The 24,352-nt window shown below is 44.0% G+C and overlaps 1 protein-coding gene across 12 annotated transcripts in view; it reads right to left on the bottom strand.

The window, feature by feature from the left end:
* RAB3IL1 (RAB3A interacting protein like 1) overlaps window positions 1-24,352 on the bottom strand; it is a 235,978-nt gene that overhangs the window by 93,413 nt on the left and 118,213 nt on the right. For all 12 annotated transcript variants that reach the window (XM_085644988.1, XM_085644983.1, XM_085644987.1 and 9 more), the window contains one exon: window positions 739-952. In XM_085644988.1, the coding sequence (XP_085501114.1) occupies window positions 739-952 (214 nt within the window). The remainder of the gene's footprint in view (window positions 1-738; window positions 953-24,352) is intronic.

The raw sequence follows: 24,352 nt of genomic DNA, 5'->3' as shown, positions 1-24,352 counted from the left end.
CGAAATGTTAAACAAGCCAGTTTAAAAAAAGATCTAAAACGAACAGGAAGCCAGTGGAGGGACTTGAGTGCAGGTGTGATATGAGAGGATTTGGGGAGTTTCTTTTCTTTTTTTGTAAAACCGACACTGTAATGAGTGGCAAGGGTTTATTCCATTGGCTGAAAACCTCTGCCAAATCATGTGTCCAGAATGGTCCCTATGAAGAAGTGTCAGACTCATGCTAACCATAAATATATTGTATTGTTTTATTTTCGTTTTGTCTGAAATAGTTCTTACAAAAGATATTTCCCAGTTCCTGTCTGACCAAGAATAGTAATGACTGACACTCAATAAAATCAATGCTCGGTGACCAGGAGGATGCTGTATCCTTGCAATATCTAGGGAGGCAGATCCATTTATTGCTATAAACCATCTTAAGGATATATCTGCTGGACTGTTGATGTTGTCAAGTCCTTCTCCATGTTTTTGCTATATACTCTTCTGACCCATGAAGCAGTCCTGTGAAATGCTTCATTATACCCACAGCCATCTTATTAGTCTGAGCGAACATTACTTGAAACAGAGAATCAGAGAGATAGATGCACCGTTTGCACCCCTTGAGCCATGCCACACTCTGTCTCAGCTGCTACCTATGTAGTTAGGAACTCCCATGCTGTGCCCATGCAGACAAGAGGCCCAGAGCTCTATGTGTGCCAGGATCACTGTGGAAAAGAATCCTTGAGTGGCAAGAGGCCTTACCTTCTGAGCCTTCTGCAGCTCTTCCTTCAGGATCTCTGATCCCTTCTCCCGTATTTCCACCGAGGAACTGCGCAGGCGGGAGACGTCGTAGGTCTGAGCGGGTGGCGGCTCCTCCTTGGCAGCCCCATGGTGCCCCACCTCTTCTGAAGGACTCCATTCCCCCATTGGGTGCTGCTTGCTCAGCTGCAAGCCCACCGCCTTTACTGCAGGTTGGCTAAATGGAAAGAAGCAGCTTTGTGAACAAGGGTCTCCACAAACAACCCAACAGTATAAAGTAACAGACTCATGGACACCTCTCATTTACTGAAAAAAGTTTCTAACAATATGGAGCGGTATTTTTAGGTCTCGCCTAGCGTTGCAGCGCATGCGCTGCTCGCTCGGCGAGACATATAGCGAGAGAGGAGATTTCAGAAGGGGACTTGAAGCCCCGCCCATCATTTTCATTGGGTGGCATCAGCGTTTATGCTAAACGCTGGCTTCCCCTTGAAAAGGATGCTTTTTGGTCACTGCCCTTTCTCCCTTTTGGATGGCCCATCCGGACTGGGTCGTCTGCTTCACGGCTGTCGTGAAGCACTTTCTTATCTTTAGGGGGGCAATCTGTTTCTAATTAGTATGGCCTTAGCAAGGCCATGCTAATTAGAAACAGAGGCCCCTGGGGAGGAGCGGGTGTGTGGTGAGCTCTGAGCCACAAGTCTGTTCAGACTTGTGCTTTTATATTTTTTTGAGCCATAGATTTTGACATCCTTAAACATGCACTGAGAGGACAATTTGAGTTTTTTGTTTGCATATTTCTGTCTACTGCTCACGAATATCCACTTTAAATCATTCAGTGGCATGCAAATAATTTAACCTTATCAAGTTGATGCCTGTTAATATGAGATGCCGGTTCATTTTCTCTCATACATCGAGCGCCTAAAATTCCAAACTTAACTAGGTACGTTTTATGCCAATAGGTGGATTTGCTGTCCTGAAAAATGAATTGTATGCTTTCCAACTTGCAATTCGAGCATTTGAAGAAGAAAAATGTTTAGTGCACAGAGACTTATCTCGAATAATAAGCACAATCGTTTTTTTATATAGAGTTTAGTGGTTATTGTGGGGTTGAGGGGGTTTTGGGCAATCGAAAGACTGAGCAAGTAATTGGTTGAGAAATGTGCAGGTTAGTTGGGAAAACCTGGGATTACAACTGGTATCCAGGTTTTGCTGTGGACTCTTTGACCCTGGATCTTATATTTTATGTTATATGTTCTGTACCGTTTCACCCTCAATTTCACCCTCCCACCTTCAGAGCTGCACATTTACATTGAATAACCAGAGAAAGGCACCAGTAAATCGGTTAACCTGTTAACCTTCTCCTGACAATTTCACCTGTTTCAGTTTTCAGGGACTAGTTTCCGATTATTGACAATATATACTTGCAATGCAAATGCTTATCTGATTGAATATGCCACAGTTTCACAGATGGAGAGGGCTCAAAATATACTAAGACTATTGTTATCCTTTACAGTGCTAAAGACCCCTCACCCACAGTAGGTGGCATGCATCATCATAGGGGTTGCTTCTTACCAGCGGTAAGTTACTCAGTGGGCTCATTCTGAGTTCTTTTTGGTTTTGTTATAGGACGACTTGGTCCTAACAGTCTCTATGCTGCTAAAATTATATCCAGTTGTCCCTTCAGTGCCCTTTATTATTCATAGCCACTAGTACAAGTTAAAAAAGTTAAAATATAGTGAGTTACACAGGATTAGGAAACAACCTTCATCCTATGCTGTGCTTGACATGTTTAAGCACCAAGATTAGGAACCACAAAGTAATTGAGCATTCCTTAGGGCCCAGAGGGCTCTATACTAATTTGCCTTAGGCTGTGCCTGTAGGTGTGGTGGAAGTGACACCATCTAACCAGGATTTAACAAGCTGCATCTGTACATAGTAATTCTGTAGAGATTAACAAAAAAAATAATTGCTCACATAATGCATTCTTTTCACGTATACCAACTTTATCATAATACTTTACGTTTAGAGGCAATGCTCTTGTGAATACAAACACATGACCATTCTTAACTTTATCCATCAGTACAGCAGACCACCCACAATATATCACTGGAACTCACACATGGTATTGATTACAGTTAAGTACCCCTATTATCAACTCTTCGATCTATTAAATATACATGGATTCTGAGTGAGTGGGGTTAGTTTAGAGTTTGTCTATATAAGATTAGCTTAGTGTGAGGGGATAAAAAATAGCTCAGTTAGTAATCTCCAAAGTATTAATTTATTTTATGTCCAGGAGTAAACAGGATCCCAGTTTACCTCATTGTTGCTAAACCCCGCATCCCAGAACTCCTCTGAATACTGGGAGTGTGTGGTGGCATCTTTCTTAAAAAAAGGTGCCTGTGTGTACTGCTAACTCCAACACCACCATGTATACACGCACAGCGGTCACTTGCTTGCTCTGCATAAATTGCTACTCAAACTGTAGCAAGAGTTCTCAGGAGTGGTACTAAGTGGGTTCACTGATTACAAATTGGGACAAAGCGTGTTTCTTGACCCAGTTAGCAAATATCTCTATTACTGCCTTAAATTAGCTCAGTCTAATGATACTCCTTTAATTCTGGAATGAATGCGTGAGACTTATCGCAACAGCTTTAGGAGAGGATTATCCTAAATTTTAAATGATTGCTCTTGACACTACACTGGATACAGTGCTTCACCCTTAATATAATCACGAGGAGTGTAACTATCCCCATTGTCATGTTTTTCAGGAGTGCCACCTTATATGACTAGAAGTTAGGCTTAAGGGAAATTAGGTCAAAGCATTCCAATCAGTCTCATCATACAGTCCCTGCTTATCCGATGCCAGTGTTAAACAAATTCACAGACGAGTAAATGACTTCACTAGTCGCCAGAGTAAAGGATAATAAGACTACTTCATTCTATTTGCTTTTGCCTACATCCAAGTTATGTTTTTATATAGTTCAGATTATATATTCTTGATATTACACTGTTTACGGTTTTGGTGATTCGTGCATTTTCTATGATTAGTTACACCTGAAACTGAAGCAGTTGCATATGCCACATGCATTGTTTTCACAATTTCTCATTCTGGACCCCATTCTTTGTGTGGTGTGTCTGTATAGGGGGCGTTAACGTAAGTCAGAAGGAAAGAGGTATAGCTTTTAGATTCTGGGACATATAGTGAGAGAGGAGATTTCAGAAGGGGACTTGAAGCCCCGCCCATTATTTTCATTGGGTGGCGTTGAAAAGGATGCTCTTTGGTCACTGCCCTTTCTCGCTTTTGGACGGCCCATCCGGACTGGGTTGTCTGCTTCACGGCTGTCGTGAAGCACTTTCTTTTCTTTGGGGGGGGGGGCATCTGTTTCTAATTAGCATGGCCTTAGCGCGTCCATGCTAATTAGAAACAGATGGCCCCCCCTAAAGATAAGAAAGTCTGCAGGCACTACCCTGCACACTGAGGCCCCTTTGGAGGGGCGGGTGTGTGGTGAGCTCTGAGCCACAGGTCGGCTCCAGCCCAGTGATCAGTGCAGGGTTGGGAGCCAACTGCGGATGGAAGCCGGTGCAGGGCTCGGTGTCCCTCCCGCTGCTGCGTCTCATCTAATGCAGCACTCCCCTCAATGGGATCCCAGCTCACTTCTCTTGCCACCAGTGTTTCACTAACTTCTAGCCCAGGAGTAGCACGTCAGCCTGAAAATCCAAATCACATGAGCACCGCAATGGGCCTTCTGTCAACTGAAATGCCCCAAACAAACCTACCATCCATGCACAAAAACTCAGGATGTGCAACCATTTGTTTTTATTTGTGCGCTTGTCATACTTCTCAAAAACATAAACGTCATAAAAGCTTTGAGTTGTTGTAAAATTCCATGTGCGTTGAACAGCCGCAGACAATCCGAACTTTCATGAGTATTCTGTATATGAGTTTAATTTGTGCTGAACGAGGTGTGCACTCGAGCACACACTGGTCTTGAGTTACCGGCCTAAAGGGAAACATGGCAGGCGCTTGCATACAAAAATACTCGTGAGTTACCAGCACCAACCAATCCTTAGAGAGTAAAATGCACAAATACTTAGGGAAAGGAAACACAGGAAAAACTAACTGAGACTATGCTTGCATGGAGAAACTTTGCACCCCCCTACTGGTCTCTGCATGCATCGAATACCGCAATGCCCTCTCCATACTCAATACAAAGGCTCAAAGTCTCAAAATATGGAAGTCCGCATCATTTCGCAGTTAGAAAGCATCCCCTAATCGGGACTGACTGACCGTTGCACTGCAGAATGTCATTCATGATTCCACGCTTCGCCCACAAGAAGGACCCTCACTTTCAGTCACTGGGGCAACATTGGCAACCCTCTGCTCACACCGATGAACCTAGCGAACAGTCAGTATCAGGCAGGCACGGGAGACAGGCGCTTCTGTGAGAGTGGCGCCTGCGTCTGGAATTCCCTCCTCCGGGACATCTGCGCCCCTCTAATCTGATGATTTTCACAACAGGTAACCCACACGCCTCACCCTCCCGATACTGGTGCCCGTCATTGCTTCAGCATAGTATGTAACCTTCCAGTGATCAGTGCAATGCTGTGACGTGTCACACAATAAGTGTCATGCCCATGTCCTGCCTCTCTGCACGGCTCTCAGGATACACTCAGTGGAAGCAAGACCCCGAGCCATGGACACGTGAAGCTCTGGAAGAGCTGTGCTGTACCTGACTGCTTTCCTCTCTCGTGTACCTACGCTGCCTGTCCCAGGAGCACTCGCAGGAAATTAAATTATGCAACCCCTGCAATCATGGTTTTTTTTGGGGGCAGTTTTATGCGAATGCATTAGGGCACCTTGCGAGAGAACCAGGCCAGTTACACGTTTTTAGGAATGGGGCGATCACGTGATTTATCCAGACTCAATGGGCGTTGAGCCAAGTCTGAGATGTACGCCTGGTTGCCCAGCTCTAGCCGCAGGCCACCTCTGCTCCCCTTCATCACAGACCCTAACTCCTGCAGTGTTACATGTTTATGGGTATTCCTGCCACCTGCTGCCAATGTCTCATTCCCAGCACTGCCCCCAAGGCATGAGGCAGGCTTTCGCCTACGTTACCGGTCCTACCCCCCCACCCCTCCACTCCCACCCCTCGGCCCCAATGCTCTAATAGCAAACCAGACCCTGCGACCCCTCACCCAGCCTCCTAGAAACATCTGTCCGGTTAGACAGAGCCCTAAGCGCTGTCCCTGAAGTCTGTGCCCCTTCCGTGACGTCCGCCCTCTCCACCATCTTAATGAACGCCCCGCTTTCTATTTCTGGGCACTTTTGTTGCACAGGGAGTCTTCGTGTCGAAACGAGGCCCCCTCAGAAGTGCGGCACGTTACTGGGAGCCGGGATGGGTAAAATAAAGCAAAACCGTTACTGGGTGCCACGGTGGGTGAGGCAGGCAGCCACCCCCAATGTAACAGTTTATACAGTTTACACTGTATTTTCTTTTTTTTTGTGCAGGATTTATATAGCGCAAACTCTAACCCGAAGTTACTGGAGCCTTTACATGAGCACCAGTTTCAGTTATACAAGGACACATTCATTTTTAGGTCTCGCCCACTTACGAGATATGGTCAGTAACGGACACACTCTATGCAATGCAATAGGTGTTGCTTTTGGTATTGTAAATAACAATGGCTTTTAATTTTTTTAAAGGCATTGCCATTTACAATGCCAATAGCTCCAAAATACACAGTTGCGAGACCTATTGCATTGTAAATGCTTGTTATTAAACAGCACCCTGTGGTCTCGAAAGTATTCCTTTTCACTTTTTTATTTATTTATTTATCCGCCAACTAGAAGTTCCTTTATGGGGAGTTTATAATTTTTCATTAACATTTTGGCAAATTTCGGGTTCTATTGAAGTTACTGTCCCACTGTCTCCTCTCCCAGAATAAAAGGTCTGCAATGTTCTGTTTATCAGGTGTTTCTCCTTCATAGGACCACAGTCGGCGCTCTTTGTGACATCATTGAGATTTCTCTTCTCCGAGTCGGAGCCCGTATCTGTTTCCTTTCAGTTTCCGTCACTGTTTCCATCTCTGTAGCAGGATGCGCGCCAAGGTCATTTTGGATGCGAAGCGCTCATGATTCCCTGTTGCTGCGCTACATAGCTGCCAGGTTTTCCATTTGTTTAAGTGTGACAAGGCCATGTTTTAACTCTACACTCTGACTCTTCCCCTCCACAACCTCTTTTTACTCATCCAAAAGCCTCCTCCTACTGCTATGACCTCCGATAAATAAATAGTTTCAAGTTTCAAGTTTATTTTATTATGATAAGGAACTCTTTATGAGGTCCACATAAAACAACATATACATACAAAACAAAAAATACATAATATATTATTCCATCACAATTACTCAAGCTTAATACAGGTCCAAAAAACATTTAAAAAAGTTGTACAGTTTAAAAGCAAACATTTCATTAGGTGGATTAATCAAGGCCGCCTTAAATAAAGAAGCAGATAATATGTTGAGTTGTAAGCAAATTGGTCTTAACCATCTACGCCTGCAAGACATCAGTGCAGGACAAACAAATATGACATGATCTAAGTCCTGATCATACAATTGACAAAGATCACAGCATGCCGAATGACCATACCAGCTGGCATGTAGAGCTTTCAGGGGAAGCAAATTATGTCTTACTAAGTACACAAGGCGTCTGACGCCATGAGAGATGTTCCAAGACATATACAATTGAGCTTTTCGCAGGGTATAAGATTCGATAACAGGCGAACCACCTTTTTTCGCTAAACAGAAGTCTCTATCCTGACAAAACCCCAATTCCCAAGAGGCTGACTTCAAAACAGTTTTTAATTGATGAGAGGATAATAAAAATAAAGTCCCCTCATCCAATTTTAATTGCAGCACGGCAAATCTGAAGTTTTTTACAATCAGGGAGAAATCATTAAAAGATCCTAATAATTCATTTTTTATAAGATCTCTTAAGGTATTAGGTTCACCTTTAGATAAAGCTACAACCCAACGTATTATACTTGCCAGACCTTGAACCCAACTACTACGTAAGCCCAATTCCTGTCTCAAGGAAGCAGTCGAATTTGCTGTACCTACAGACATTAAACTGCGTAAAATTTTCCCTTCCGCAGAATTTAAAAAATTCCACTTTTTTACATCAATTAACTCAATTCCGTATAACAGGGAGGCCGGAACTTTCGCTCTGAAAACATCTAAAAGAATAGAAAAATGCCTTCTACCTGTGGCTTTATACAGGGAAACTAAACTCTTTCCCTGAGAAATAGCCTTCCGGGAGTTATTATCAATGTGTAATTTGTCACTTAAATTATAAGTGACAATTTTACCTAGGAAGGTGTAAGATTTCACATATTCCAATTTTTCCCCCCCACAACCCATGGATAATTAAGGCATTTAGGCTTCTTTCTACCGGAAAAGCAAATCACCTTGCTTTTTGCCGAATTTATTGATAAAAAATGACTTTCCGCAAATTCAGAGAGTGCTTGCAACCGATTGTTCAGGCCCCTTGGGGTGAGATCCAAAATCAGGATGTCATCTGCATACATAAGGCATGCAATTGGAACACCACCCAAGGAAGGGGCAATACCGGCGCAAGCCGAAAGTGTGACGGGTAAATCAACTGTATATAAAGAAAATAACAATGGAGCCAAAAGGCAACCTTGCTTCAACCCATTGGAAGTGGGAATTAATTTAGATACACCACGTTCACCTCCAAGTAGAACTCTGCACCAGGTGTCAGAGTAAAGGGCGCGAATTAACTTGATCAGGAATGGGGGCATACCTAAGTTAAATAACTTTCTCCACAGCAAAATTCTATCTACTTTATCAAAGGCGGTGGAGAAGTCAATAAAGGCGCCATATACCTGACCACCACGGATTTTCACATATTTTTCAGTAATAACTTGCAATGCAGTCAGGTTATCTAAAGTTCCATGATTTTGTCTGAAACCTGTTTGCTCCATGGGAAGAATTTTATGTTCAGATACCCATTGATTCATTAAAGTAAGCACACATTTTGCGAAAACCTTACCAATGGCATCAAGCAAGGCGATTTGACGGTAATTTTGCGGTAGATCTCTTGCCCCTTTTTTATATAAAGGGACAATAATACTTCCTTTCCAGGAGGGGGGGACTGTTCCACTAGAAAAACAAAATTTAAACACTGGAAAGAGTATTTTACTCCAAAGTTCACTCTGGTGTTTTAATACTGAAATAGGGATTTTATCAGGACCCATCGCACCAGAGGAACGCATATTCCTAATTGCATATTCAATTTCCCTTTCCGTAGGACAGTCAAGTATATTTGAGACATTTTCAGATTCAGCATTAAAAACTTGAGAATTATTGTTACTGTACAACTTCTCGATATAATGAACCCACACCTGTTCCTCAATGGCAATAGGCGTAGGACTGGCTCTGGTACCACAACCTTTGCCAATTAAGGACCAGAAAGTCTTGGGTTGGCCATTATAAGAAGCTTCCCTCAGTTGAATCCAGAGGGCATCTTCCTTAAAACGTTTTAAACGGGCCTTAAGTCTAACTCTCCTTCTCTTTAAGATAAACAACTTAGACTTAGCTTCTTGGGTAAAGGATAAAAATTGTCCCCTTACCACTTTGTTTATTTCTCTATTTATAGCCCGTAGAGGATGAGGGACTACGAAGGATTGTTTCACACCTGGTTTCTTTTTTGCGCTAGCAGATACAGAATCTAAAAAATTAATAAAACTCAACAGCTCTCTCCCTTCCCAGAGGGGTAAATTCTCAACAGCAAAATACAAAAGAGGCACCACATTTTCAACAGTACAAGTGTTCCAAAAACATTTCCCAGAACTGGAATCAAAATTCACAAAATCTGTATCCAGACTCCACGGATCCACTTTCTGAAGATTAACGGAGACAGAAAGCATCAATGCATTATGGTCACTAAGAATAGACTCAATGACCTTCATATCCTTTAGTAGGTGAAAACCGGCATAGTCTACCATGATAAAATCAATAATAGATTTTCCCTTATTAGATTTATGAGTATAAGCTGCCGGGGTGTCAGACCGAAGCCTCCCGTTTACTATTAAGCATTCAACTTTAAGTAAACCATCTAAAATAAGTTTACCTCTTTTGTTAGTTTTAATTTTAGAGGGAAACTGGGCAGGTGGTATATTCAAAGATTCTTCCAATTGAATATTTCTAAACAACTCCGACCCACAGTTAGATATATTACAATTTAAGTCCCCAAACATTAACACATGCGGGGTTGGGGAGACATCCAACACTTTAGTTAAAAACGTGAACAAAGTTTTTAAACCAGCGTTAAAACTACAATTGGGGGGAATATAAATATTAACCACAATCAACAATCTATTAGGGCAATCCTCAAAAACCTCTTTTAGGGTTATTGCTTGAAACAGTTTCCCTGGATCTAGATAGTGTGAATAGTTCCATTGCAATCTATTAGATAACAAGCATGCTAGCCCTCCCTTAGCATGGCCTCTTCTAGTGCTGGTTGCGCTGTATTCCAAAACAAAATAGTCTTTTTCCAAAGCTAATCTTCCTTCAACCCAGGTTTCTTGCAAACAAATTATGTCTGCCTTTTGAGAATGCAAGAAACCCAATTTCTCCTTATAATCCTTGAATCCTGCAGTGTTCCATGAGATAAATTTCAGCTCTCTGTTAAAAATTGGAAGATTGTTTAGAACAGGGAGCGGATTTACTCGCTAGAACTCCAGGTAACCAACTCCATTTAGAATGGTCATCCTTCCCTGTCTGCCTAAGGGGAGCGTTTTTGTATGAAACTAGCCTTTCATTCCTAGCCACACAAATTTTTAGGTCCTCTGATCTGAGATTAGACCAATCCGACAACAGCACACCCGTATTAGAGGGAAGTGATAGTGAAGAATTGGCAAGAATCCCTTGAGTACATTTTTCCCCAAAGTGCGGCATAACATCTATCCCTCTAACTTGAAATTCCTCTGCCCACTGTAGAACAAGATTTAACACAACTTTCGAATAGAATTTCACCCTTGTTGATCTTATTGGTTTCCCTACGAAGGAGTTAAGGAGAAATACAATATCTAAGTCGGACGTTTGAATTAATTTCAAACTTTCGATCTCTTTAAAACAGATCAGTAGGGCAGATCTATTTAAAATTAAATCTGGTTCAAATAAGGGAGAAAAATCAAGATATAAAGTATCCACACTTATTTTTTCTTTTGGGAGAATAACTGACATTGAGGATGGGACCTGAAAGGTTCTTGCTGACGGATTTAAGGAAGAAGAGGACGGGATGACCGATGAAGTGTTAACCTTAGAACTAACTTGGGAAGATCCTGCATTAACATTACAATAAGCTGAAAAAGGATTAGCGGAAGGATGGGAAACCTTAGGGAAGAAAGGATTGGTAAAGCTTATAGAACCTAGACCAGAGGCAGGGGCGACTTCTTTAGGCGAGACAACTCTAACTTCTACATGAGAGGTAGGAGACTGCTCCACCTGCGGGGAATCTTCTGCACTTAACTCAGCATTCTTATCAAAAAGAAGTTTCCTCTGTCTTTTTTTAGCGAATCTTCGAATGGGTCTCCTCTTCTTCATTCTAATCTTTTTGTGTTTCAGGGGACTCACTTTTCCCATCAATCCCGTATTTACTTTGGGGATCTCCTCTTCTTTAATTGGTGGCAAGGAGAATATCGGAAAAAGAGATGGAATTTCAGATTTGGGAACGAGAGGAGATGTTGCTATTACCTCTATCTTGTCACTCATTGGAGCTATACAATTAGCACCAGCCGAAACCACTTTGGCAGGATTGGGGACAGCTGGAAGAACTACATGTTTCTTTTCCTTTTGACCTTCTGTCAAAGGAGAAGATTGAGCTGAATCCAAAACTGCCGAAGCGGAAGGAGCGCTTATTTTTGGGGTCATCAACAGAGAGACCGATGGTATGGGAAGATCTAACACTAACTCATTTTTCCTTAGCAGAAGTACTTGCAAAATTTGCGTTACAGTGTCAAAAATACATTCCGAACCTCCCACAAATTTTTCGAGTAAACTCAAAATCGAAGAAAGAATTGATTCCAGAGAGGACAAAGAATTAGAAATTAGCCTCCCATTAATGTTTGGAGACCCCTCAGTTAAATTGTTCAACACTGGACCTGAACAAGATGTAAAGTTTAATTGAGAAAGGGAAAAATCTAGTTTATTAGAAGGTGTGCTTCTTAGAGGACCGGTATTCGAGATAGTTATTGCTTCCTCTAAAGGCACACCTTTAGGGTTCCCATGTAACGATCCCACCCGCGCCCTATGAGCTGTTAAATCAATGTCAGGCAGTGTAAAATCGTTCCCTACTACAGGGGATTTAACTGACGCGGCTGACAAAAGATCAGTATTCACAGATACTTTAAGAACATCCATTGTTGCAACTTGGGAGGGGACAATTTTATCCGATTTTGAGGACAGATTACCCGAATGTACATTCTGTTTCAGATGTACATTGTTTAACGCCGAAGGCGAGCCCCTTAGTACTTCAGGGCTAACTAAAATAGGCAAAGATTGACTAGCAACCAAGCTCAAACTAGAGGAAACATCGATGACCCCATTAACAGGCACCAAATCGTTAGACCCAGGGATTTCATTCGGGGACTGCAAATCAATGGGTTTATCTTTCCCTTTGTCCCAAAAATTGAAAAGCTGACATTGACCTTTCAATTGCATGGAAGTTGCAATTTTGTTCCGAAGGGGGTTAGATTTGGTTTTAGACCCAGATCTCCCTACAAGCACTCGGCCAGAGCGTAGTTTTTTAGCCGTCATGAGACTGAATTTGACGGGGAGTAAAAAGTCAATTAATAACAATTGTAGAATTAAAAAACTAAGAATCCTAAAATACAATAAAATCTATAAAAGCAGTGTCACACAAATTTAATACCGGAGAACCAAGAGAGGGGGCCCAGCCTTCTTCAGCCTCTGACGGCCTCAGACGGTCCCGCCCTTGTCCCGGGCTTCTCCCGGCGCGCTCCCGCGCGCTCCCGCGTTGCGGTGACACAAGGGAGGTTTATAGCCGCGCTGAGGCGGGGGAGGAGCCAGCAGGGAGAGCGGGTCAGCTGCTGGTGATGCCGAGGGTCAGGCGCTCCTGGGACTTGAAGTCCTCGCTTGACCACGCTCGCAGCCCTGCACACACCACCGCCACAGAGGCTCAGTCTGGAATAAGAGTTCGCAGGCACAGCGCGCTTCCAGCAGCGCTAATTAGAGAACCAGATGCGAAGCGGGACCCGCGAAGCGGGTTCCGCGAGGAGTAGATGAAAGGAAGAGCCGCTCCAGGGTGCTCGCAATCCAAAGCTCCCTCTTCAGTCTACACAGGTGACAGGTAAGGAAACCAACAGAGAAACTGACGCGCTGGTTTTAGCCGCGCTGAGGCGGGGGAGGAGCCAGCAGGGAGAGCGGGTCAGCTGCTGGTGATGCCGAGGGTCAGGCGCTCCTGGGACTTGAAGTCCTCGCTTGACCACGCTCGCAGCCCTGCACACACCACCGCCACAGAGGCTCAGTCTGGAATAAGAGTTCGCAGGCACAGCGCGCTTCCAGCAGCGCTAATTAGAGAACCAGATGCGAAGCGGGACCCGCGAAGCGGGTTCCGCGAGGAGTAGATGAAAGGAAGAGCCGCTCCAGCGTGCTCGCAATCCAAAGCTCCCTCTTCAGTCTACACAGGTGACAGGTAAGGAAACCAACAGAGAAACTGACGCGCTGGTTTTAGCCGCGCTGAGGCGGGGGAGGAGCCAGCAGGGAGAGCGGGTCAGCTGCTGGTGATGCCGAGGGTCAGGCGCTCCTGGGACTTGAAGTCCTCGCTTGACCACGCTCGCAGCCCTGCACACACCACCGCCACAGAGGCTCAGTCTGGAATAAGAGTTCGCAGGCACAGCGCGCTTCCAGCAGCGCTAATTAGAGAACCAGATGCGAAGCGGGACCCGCGAAGCGGGTTCCGCGAGGAGTAGATGAAAGGAAGAGCCGCTCCAGCGTGCTCGCAATCCAAAGCTCCCTCTTCAGTCTACACAGGTGACAGGTAAGGAAACCACTTAAATCCTTCACTCTTCTATCCCTCCACTATCCTTTTCAATCGAAATAACAGACTAACATGTCACTTCTCAAATTTCATATTCCACTATACTAAGTCACCCCTAATCCTTTATGGGTTCCAGAATAGCGTGCTACTCGCCAATAAAGCGCTTCAACACCCCATCAGGGTTACAAGCACTATATAAATGCAAAGCTTTTTCCCTTTTCGACCCCTCCCCAAGCCTTCTCAATCCAAATAACTGACTAACCTATCCACCATTCAAATTACTTTCATATTTCACTATACTAATTCAACACTAATCCTATAGGTTCCAGAGTACCGTGCTACTCGCCAAAAAAGCGCTTCAAAACCCATCATGGGTAGCAAGCGCTATATAAATATAAACCTCGTTCCCTGTTCTATCCCACTGCCTACCCTTCTCTATCCAAATAACTGAATAACATATCCACCACTCAAATTACTTCATATTTCACTGTACTAATTTTCAACACTAATCCTTTATGGGTTCTGGAGTAGCGTGCTACTCGCCAGAAAAGCGCTTCAACATCCATCAGGAGTAACAAGCGCTATATAAATACAAACCTTTTTTCCTCTTCTATTCTCCTGCTATCCTTCCAAATCCAAATAACTGAGTAACGTATACACCACTTAAATTACTTTCATATTTCGCAATACTAATTCAACACTAACCCTTTATGGGTCCCGGAGTAGCGTGCTACTTGCCGAAAAAGCGCTATGACGCCTCGTCAGGGGTAGTAAGCGCTATATAAATGCAATTACAATACAATACAATGTTTTCAGCCTGTGCGACATTTCAATTGTTTATGCGTGACACTATGAGTGACATTTTATCACAGGTGTACCAAGGCAGTTACGTTCACGTAAAGAGTTAAATTTCAGATATGAACTAGTCCTGTTCAATTTAATGGCATAGAATCATTCTTCAAATGCTGTGATGCGTTTGAAGTGTTCACGCTCAAGAGGGCTGGGGAGGCGGTCATGTCTATTCCGTAGATGCACATAAGTGTGACAGCCTGGCCTGGTTCACACCACAGGACAGCATGGGGTGAAGGGTGCACAGGGAGAGGACGCCAGAGGCGGCTTCACAAAAACATGTCCATGATCTGACCTTAATATGGTCTTATTCCGCAGTCCCAGTGTTTACCAAACAAACATAACCTTCTGTTCACTTTAACAGTGTAGCTACACCAGGGGCCAAGTCAACCATTTGGAAAGCAGCGTATTGAGTAAATGCAACTTTTCTTCTCTCGTTACCCTATCACACTGGTATACATACTGCATTCATACCAAATAGTTTGTGTATACAATTATGCTGAAAATATGTTATACTTTGTTGCGTATTACAGGGTAGACTGTGTTTTTTTCTGGGAGTTTTATATAGCAGGAACTAGACCCCAAGGTTTCAGAGCGCTTTACATGAGCATGGGCGTTACAGACGGACACATTCTTTTTTGTTGTTGTTTGGCACAGGATGATTGAGTGATTTGCCGAGAATCACAGGATGGTGCCGTCCTTGCCAAGACTCCAACCCGCTTCCCCAGCTTTGAGGTCGACAGCTCTAGCCATTAGGCCACATCCTCTCTTCCGGGTAAAATAATGCTTACTGCATCTATTTTTTTTTTCAGGACAAACTCATTCAGGTTTGTTTTGTTTTAAAGTAGAGCTTAATGATGATGCTTAACTGCAGCAAAAAACAAAATTAAATAAGCAGAAGACTAATAAATAGCTCTTAAGCCATTAGGACCATCCATTGGCTGCAGGAACGTCTCTGAGTCAGCTGCTGATGCAGGCGAGGAGTTATCCTTGATCTATTCCTTGAACCATCCAGGCCAACAGGGTACACAGCGTATACTCCTGCACCACTCTTTTTACACAGTCCCAGTACAGAGCCAGTTCCTTTGAGCACCACCTTTCTGGGCCTAGAGTACCTGATCATTGTATCTGGCAGGATAGCTGAGAGGGTTTCCATAGGTTAAGCTTCCATCTTTACTGTTGGTGCAGTGACACCGGGGTCCAGGGGCTTGAGGGGCTAACCAAATCCTAAGTATTGCTGTACTTTACAGTTCAAACAGCAGCTAGGCGGTCAAGTTCCTTCCTTGCACTAGGGCCCATGACACACTGGCTATGCCATTGAGAATCTCATGCATCGGTTGGAGAAACCTGTGGGCACCTTGCAGGTCACCAGTTCAAAGCCTACCAGAGCCAACTCAGGCTCTCATTGTCACAGGATGATAAAGTGAATGTCACAGAATAAGACTATGGTAACGCCTTGCAATGCCGCTTTAATGATGTAGCAAGAAGGCCCTAGCAAGTACCATATAAAATAAGCTCTGCCTGGTGACATGAAGGGAATCATTTTTGGGGTAATCCAAAAAGGCCCTAGGAACACATGCCACAAGTCACCACCTAATAGACTGCACTTCCTGCGGTAAAAATGATTCTCTGTGATCCCTGTCCAAGGTCTTCTGAGGCCTGCCAGTCCCATTAACCCAAGGGTCTCCAAACTTTTTGTGTTAAGAGCTACTTATGTTCAATGGAAATCATGCTGAGTTACTAATAATATTAGGGCCATATGTAGAAAGCAAAATTGCGATCGCAAACACCGAAATTCGCCGAATTTCGGCGTTTGCGATCGCAATTTTGCCAAGTGGAATGTAGGAAGGCAAATCTGCGTGCAAAATAAGGAATCGCTAAATTTGCGATTCCTTATTTTGCAATTGCATTTAATGAATCACAAATTTTGCGATTCCTTAAATGCAATGTAAGAAGCACCAAAAAAGTGCAATTTGGCCTTAAGGAATCGCAAATTACCACCAACTACAGGTTGGTGGTAATTTGCAATTTCTTTCAAAAATGCATATTTTTGCATTTTTCAAAGTGGCATGTGGTGCACACACATGTCCTTAGGGCATGTATGTGTGCCACATGTGCACCCATGCTCATTTCAGGGGTGCAACAGGGTGTCCTTTTGACACCCTGGCACACTTGAAATTGCATTCTCAATTTGCGATTCTCTAATTGAGAATCGCAAATTGAGAATGTCTTCCCATTCATTCCTATGGGCCTCTAGGCCCATAGGAATGAATGGGGAGGTATTCCTTAATTGCGAATTGCAATTTGCAATTCGCAATTAAGGAATATGTAGGATTCGCAAAATTATTTGCTAATCCTACCTACATTCCGTTTTGCAATTCTCTAATTGCGATTCCCTAAAAATTGCAATTAGAGAATCGCAAAACCTGTTCTACCTACATATGGCCCTCTGTGTTTTAATAGTGACCACATCAGACAAGATTATATTAGCGGCCGCTATAAGCAATATTAGTAGCAGTGATCACCTCAGTTCATCAGGCAGGTTTGCCAGCAGTAATGTAAACCAGCATTGGCAAAGCCAATAGGTCTTCCCTTTGCAAGAGCTTTTGGCATTGCCAGTATATTTTAGCCATGTTTTACAACAGCGTGACTGCTGTTTAGCATTACTAAGAGTTATTGGGGTAAAGAAGAGTGGCGTGGGGTGGAGTGTCGTAAAGTGGAGTGCCATGGAGTAGAATGGAGAGTTATGGAGAGGAATAGAGAGACATAAAGTGGAGTAGAGGAGAGTTGAGTGGCATGGAATGGAGTGAATTGGAGTGTCATGTAGTGGCGTAGATTGTTGTGGAGGAAGCAGAGTGTTGTAGAGTGGGAGGGCGTATAGTAGAGTGTCATAGAGTGGAGTGGAATGGAGTGAAGTGGAGTGTCGTGGAGTAGCGTTTGTGTTGTGGAGTGTCGTGGAGAGTAGAGTGTTGTAGAGTAGAAGGTCGCAGAGTAGAAGGTCGCAGAGTATAGTGTCAGACTGGAGTGCCATAGAGTAGAGAGTCATAGTGGAGTATGGTGTCGTAGAGTTGAGTGGCAGAGTGTCATGGAGTGGAGAACAGCAGAGTGGAGGATGATGCATACACAGTGACATAGCTTTGGGGGGGTGTATGAGGAGGAACACTGCCCCAAATAATTATCTAGTCGGGTCTTGGCCTGACAATAATAGTCGGTTAAGCCAAGAAAATAGTTGGCAAGTCAATTGTGCAACAAATATAATGCAAAAGAGTTGCTTCAAATTTAAAAAATGTGTATTTCTTTAACATACAGCAGTGAGTTCAGATTATATCACTGCATTGAGAAGCATTTATTAAAGTGACAGTTTTAAAACATGTACTTTGAAATATTCATGCCCCACCAGCCCTTACGAAAATGCCGCTTGTGAAACCAGAGGCAAGTCATTTGTCATGTGTAACCAGTATGTTGCCTAGATTCTCATTATAAATGGAGAAAAAATTGTAGTTGTTTGAATCAAAAACAAGGTTTTTGTACAACACACTTTCTAAGCTCACACATTTGAAAGTGCTCCCATATGTGATAATGAAGAAAAAGGAGGCTTGGCAAAATAAAATATTTGCCAAGGATCACACAATTTGTTTAAACAGGAAAGTCGGGATTGATCCTAGTGACCTAAGAAGATGTGTATAATTCGAAGGCACGGCAGAGGGCACAGATCAGATTGGGCCCTTACCCATCATTCACTGCACATCAGAGTGTCAACGGCAGGGCTTTAAGTGGGTCGACTCCTGCCAAGTTTCAAATGCAGCAGTAATTCAAAACTGTTTTTGTAATTGGTCCTTCTTGGGTCCTACATTCATGTGCATTACAGGCAAACCATTACAATGATGCATTCCCAGTATACATTTCATTTCAGCTTCCTCTTGTATCCCCTAAAAGTATTTATATTTCCCACAAGTAGTGTTTCTGTTGTTTTTTTCTTTAAACATAAGTCCCATTAACATGTACCAAGTCACCTGTAGACATCTGAGTGCATTCTGGTTGTGGGAAAGGGTTCATGACAGGTCAAAAGATAAAGCTGAAGTGAGAGCGACAGTATGTAGGTTGTGTGAATGTCCCACAGAGCCTGTCAGTGAGTAATAAAGGCGTTCAGACTTCATGCACATCCACATGCAATCCTTTGCCTCTCTCCATAGCGCACATAATGACGGTCGCATATGTGCCACTTGTAATTGTGATTTTATAGCAAAATGTGCGAAGGATGTGCACAACTCAAAATACCGACAGCCAAAATAAAATAAAATGGAGTGATTAAATCCGAGTGAATGGGTTGTGTGTGGGGGGGGGGGGGGTTAGTCAAATGAGGAGATGAAGATAATTATGTGCAGTAGACAACAGGGACAAGACGGTGTTAAGAGGAAAATGATGATGTGTGAGATATGCAGATGATTTCAGAAAGACGTAGGAAGAAAAAGGGAGCAAATATGTAACAGACAAGGAGATGGCAGAAGAAAGTGCCGTGAAGGGAAACAGAAGTAATAGAGACACTCTGAAGACTACCTCCTCCTCCACAGATCTTAGCAATGTTTAATTTAGTCTAACATTTTCAGAACTGAGACATTTGCAATTCTAATTATTTACAACAAAGTCGCCTTTGTTACTCATTTATTTGATCCTGCTAAAAAAACACTGGCAAAACCAACAAATCTGGCTAATTTTTAGGCGGTATCTCTATTGCTGTGTTATATGTCTGGATGTAATAACATATACCCAGAGAGAAGCACTCAAATACTATCCAGGTGGCATGCTTTGTAAAGCACAGGATGTTAGTTTCCCACACCCTCAATTATATAGGCCATACCTCTTGGAAAGGATTCCTAGCTACACTGCTTTGCCAATGTCCCTTTTAAAGACTCAGCACTTTTTTCATCCCACTTAAAGCACTGGCCAACTATGGATGATGACCACAGTGATCTTATCAACACACAGTGTTGTCCCTTAATGCCATCTCAAGCCTTATGAACGTGTGTTTGGACACTTGGGACACAGTGCATCAGCAAATGAAAATGGCTCTTAAATTATGTTTTCCCCACCGAGCATCGGTTTTCATCTATCTGACTCTGTGGGTGTATATGAGAAGTATCAGACTTAGGATCTCCATTCCAGTGAATTTATCTGGCACCGTGAGGTCCTAACAAAATCCAGCTTTTTTACAGGTTGTCATGTGCACGAGGGATCCAACTCCAAATGCAGCAGCATCAAGGTAATTTAGAAACATCCATTCATATTATATACATATATCTGGGCACTCACACACACTCATGACCCATCCATATGTACACATATACCACATACACAAAGTGACCTTCAATCCATCCATACTCACAAACCATCTAACATCCTTGCACCCAAATCCATCAATCCACAGACATTTTCCTTTCACATGCAATCTTTATCCACATTCTCCATTCTACTTTACACCCATCTGTCCACGCAAATTAAACATTCCTCAAAATATAAATTCAGCCTCCCATTCATTCACCTTTCCACCAATTGAGACCACCACCCACCACTTCTCCATCCATTCACTCATGTATCAATACAGCCATTCACCCCCCAAACACACAAACCATGTATTTGTAAGCGAACGTTCAACCCCTGGGTATATTGGTGCTGAAATAACAGTTTATTCACAGTCACCCATACCTAACCATTTTACTTGATCAACCTTCCATGCACTTAGCAATTCACACAACCATACTGAAATATACGGATCAAATAGGCAACGGTGTTTGCTGTAGGCTGTGTTGTACCTGTTATTTGAGAGAGGAGGCTTCACTAATACTTTCCATTCTGGTCTGTGACAACAGGAAGCTTGTACTGCTGCAGTAGTGTCAGAGAGAGAAGCTTACAATGCTGTTACTATAATGCACCTGTTCCCTTAAGTCAGGAAGCTTGCACTTCGGCTCATGCTGTACCTGTTTCTTGAGAAATGGAAACCTGTGCTGTTAATGGCCAGCTGTATCTTTTTGGGTGAGGGACATTCCTGTGAGGAGGAACGGGTCTAGCGTGGACAACATAGTCCAGACTATCTCACTGAGAACCTTCGCTGAATGGACTTACTTTTCCAAAAAGCTACAAACTAATACCCCTAACACTGTCCATTAACAATGTCCAGTGGCCCCAGCCTGCCCTATCATATTTAGTTGGGTACACCTCAGTGCTAGTTGGGAAATTTCAGACTCACACCCCCTAACATTATTGACTAAGCTACATCCCTATGCGTAGGGTGGAGTGCAGTAGCGTAGAGTAGAGTAGAACGGAGTAGATTGTCATACAGTGGACTAGTGTAGTAGAGTGAAATGGCATAGAGGGGAGTAGAGTGTTGTGGAGTGGAGTGGTGTATAGTGTTGTAGAGTGGAGTGGCATAGAGTGTGAGAGTGGAGTAGCATGGAGTGGCCAGGAGTGTAATGGAGTAGAGTAGTGTGTCATAGAATAGAGTGAAGTAAAGAGGCATAGAGGGAGTTGCTTAGAGTGACAAAGAGTGGAGTAGTGTCATAGAGTGGCACAGAATGAAGTAGAGTGTTGTGGAGTGGCATAGAGTGGAGTAGAGTGTCAGAGTGGAGTACAGTTTAACGGAGTAGAGCGTAGCAGAGTGGAATATCGTGGAGTGTCATAGAGTAGTGTGGCCTTGAGTGAAGTGGCGTAAACTACAGTGGTGCAGAGTAGATTGGCGTAGAGTGCAGTGGTGTAGAGTGTATTGGTTTTGAGTAAATTAGTCTAGAGTGCAGTGACATAAGAGTAGTGTGGTGTGGCATAGAGTAGAGTGGTGCAGAGTAGGGTTGCTTGGCACAGCATAGACTGCAGTGGTGTAGAGTTGATTAGTGTAGAGTGGAGTGGCGCGGGGTGGAGTGGTGCAGAGTGGAGTAGAGTGGTGTAGAGCGCAGCGGCGTAGAGTAGATTGTTTCAGAGTGGAGTGAAGTGGTGTAGAGTGGAGTGGTGCAGGGTGGAGTAGAGTGGTGCAAGTTAGAGTGCAAAGGTGTAGAGTACAGTGGTGTAGAAAGCACTGGCGTAGTGTAGAGTGTCTTGGAGTGCAGTGGTGAGGAGTAGATTCGAGTGGAGAGATGCAGAGTAGAGTGCCGTAGAGTGTAGTTGCATAGTGTTCATTGCCATAGGGTGCAGTAGTGTGGCGTAGAGTTGAGTGGTGCAGAGTAGAGTGCAGTGGCATAGAGTGCAGTGGTATAGAGTAGAGTGGTATAGAGTTCAGTAGTGTAGAGTTAAGTCTTGCAGAGAAGAGTCGCATAGAGTGCAGTGGGATAAAGTGCATTGGTGTAGAGTGTAAAACTGTAGAGTGTAGTGGCATAGAGTAGAGTGGTGTGGAGAGCAGTGGCGTAGAATACAGTGGTGCAGAGTAGAACAGAGTGCTGTCACGCAGATTGCACTGGTGTAGAGTGGAGTAGTGTGAAGTGACTTGGGCTGTTGCAGAGTATAGGGGCATACAGTACAGTGGAACAGAGTAGTTGGTGTAGAGTGCAGTGGGATAGATTACACTGATTTTGAGTAACGTGATGTAGAGTGCAGTGGTTTAGAGTAGAGTGGCATAGAGCGCAGTGGCATAGAGTAGAGTGGTGTAGAGTAGAATGGAGTAGAGTGGCACAGCGTAGACTGCAGTGGCATAGAATGCAGGGGTGTAGACTGGAGTAGTGCAGAGTGGAGTAGAGTGGCATAGAGTGCAGACGCGCAGAGTGCAGTGGTGTAAAGTAGATTGTTTCGGAGTAGGATGCAGTGTGGTAGAGTGTCAGAGTACAGTGGCTGTCATGGAGTGCAGTGGTGCAGAGTAGGTTAGAGTGGTGTAGAGTGCAGTGATGCAGAGTAGAGTGCAGTGGCGTATAGTACATTGGCGTAGAGAGGCACAGAGTTGAGTGGTGCAGAGTAGAGTACAGTGGCATAGAGTGCAGTCTTGCAGAGTAGAGTGTAGTGGCAAAGAGTGAAGTGAACTAGCAGGTCTTGGCATAGAGTGCAGTGATGAAGAGTAGACTGGTGCAGTGTGGAGTGGTGTAGAGTGCAGTGGCATAGAGTAGAGTGGTGCAGAGTTAACTAGAGTGGCGTACAGTGCAGTGGCATAGAGTAGATTGTGTCAGAGTAGAGTGAAGTGGCACAGAGTGGAGTAATGCAGGGTAGTGTCCACTGGCTCCTGATCCAGAAAAGATGCCACTTCAAGACGCTGACCCACGCATGACGACGAAGGACCAGCATAGCTCAACAAACAAATAACCTTACACCAACCAACCAGACACCTGCGAACAGCCTCCCTTTTTCTCCCAGACACCCCCCAGATCCGCTGATCCAACAGTGGAGGACGCTCCTTCTCTCATCTAGCCATCAAAGCCAGGAACGACCTTCCCCTGCACCTCAGGAACGCAGCATCGCTCCAGGAATTTAGAAAAGGACACAAGACATGGTTGTTCGAATGAACAGAACAACGCGAAGGAGCTTGCAACTCCAGCACCTTGAGAACCTCACAGGTGATTTGCCTCACTTTATAAATTCTGATTGATTACTAGATTGATTGGCGTAGAGTGCAGTGGCATAGAGTGCAGTGTTGCAGAGTAGAGTGGTGCAGAATAGAGTGGAGTGGCCTACATTGAAGTGGTGTGTGCAGTGGTGAAGAATGCAGTGGTGCATAGTAGAGTGGGGTAGCGTGCATATGCATAGAGTAGAGTGGTGCAGAGTAGAGTATAGAGTTGTAGAGTGGATTGGTGCAGAGTGCAGTAGTGTAGAGTGTAGTAGCATAGTATGTAGTAGTGTAGAGTGCATTGGCGTAGAGTGGTGTATAGTTGAGGGGTGCAGAGTAGCGTGCAGTGACGTAGAGTGCAGTGGCACAGAGTGCAGTGGTGCAGGGTAGGGTGGCGTAGAGTTCAGCTGCGGATAGTGTAGTCTTGCAGAGTTGAGTGGCGTAGAGTGCATTGGCGTAGAATAGAGTGGTGCAGAGTAGAGTGGTGTAGAAAGTAGTGGTGTAGAGTATAGTGGTGCAGAGTAGAACAGAGTGACATACAGTGCAGTGACATAGGGCGCAATGTGATGTAGCGAGCACTGGCTTAGAGTAAAGTGGCGTAGAGTGAAGGGTAGTGACATGGAATATAGTGGTGTGGAGTGGCATACAATGTTACAAAGTAGAGTATAGTGGCGTGCAGTGGTGAAGAGTGTTTCAGAGTAGAGTATAATGGCGTGCACTGGCGTAGAGTGCTGCAGATTAAACTATAGTAGTGTAGAGGGCAGGGGTGCAGAGTAAAGTGGCGTAAAGTGGAATGGTGCAGAGTATAGTGGCATAGAGTGGAGTGATGCACGGTAAAGTGGAATGGTGCAGGGTAGAGTGCAGTGGCATAGAGTATAGCGGCGCAGAGTACAATGGTGCAGAGTAGATTAGAGTGGTGTGGAGTGGATTGCAGTGTCATAGAGTGCAGTGGCGTAGAGTGGAGTGATGCAGAGTGGAGAGGGGTAGAGTGCAATAGCATAGAGCAGAGTGGTGCAGAGTACGGTAGAGAGGTGTAGACTGAAGTCGCATACAGTCGAGTGGTGCAGAGTACAGTGCAGTGATGCAGTGTGGAGTGGCATAGTGTGGAGTGGTGCAGAATAGAGTGCAATGGCGTGGAGTGCTCCACAGTAGAAAGGAGTAAAGTGGAGTATGCTTG

This window comes from Triturus cristatus, chromosome 3_1 (genome assembly GCF_964204655.1).
Source record: "Triturus cristatus chromosome 3_1, aTriCri1.1, whole genome shotgun sequence".
NCBI classification, from domain to species: Eukaryota; Metazoa; Chordata; class Amphibia; order Caudata; family Salamandridae; genus Triturus; species Triturus cristatus.
Note: the sequence above shows the minus strand (reverse complement) of the source record. Positions and strands in the feature narration are given on the sequence as shown.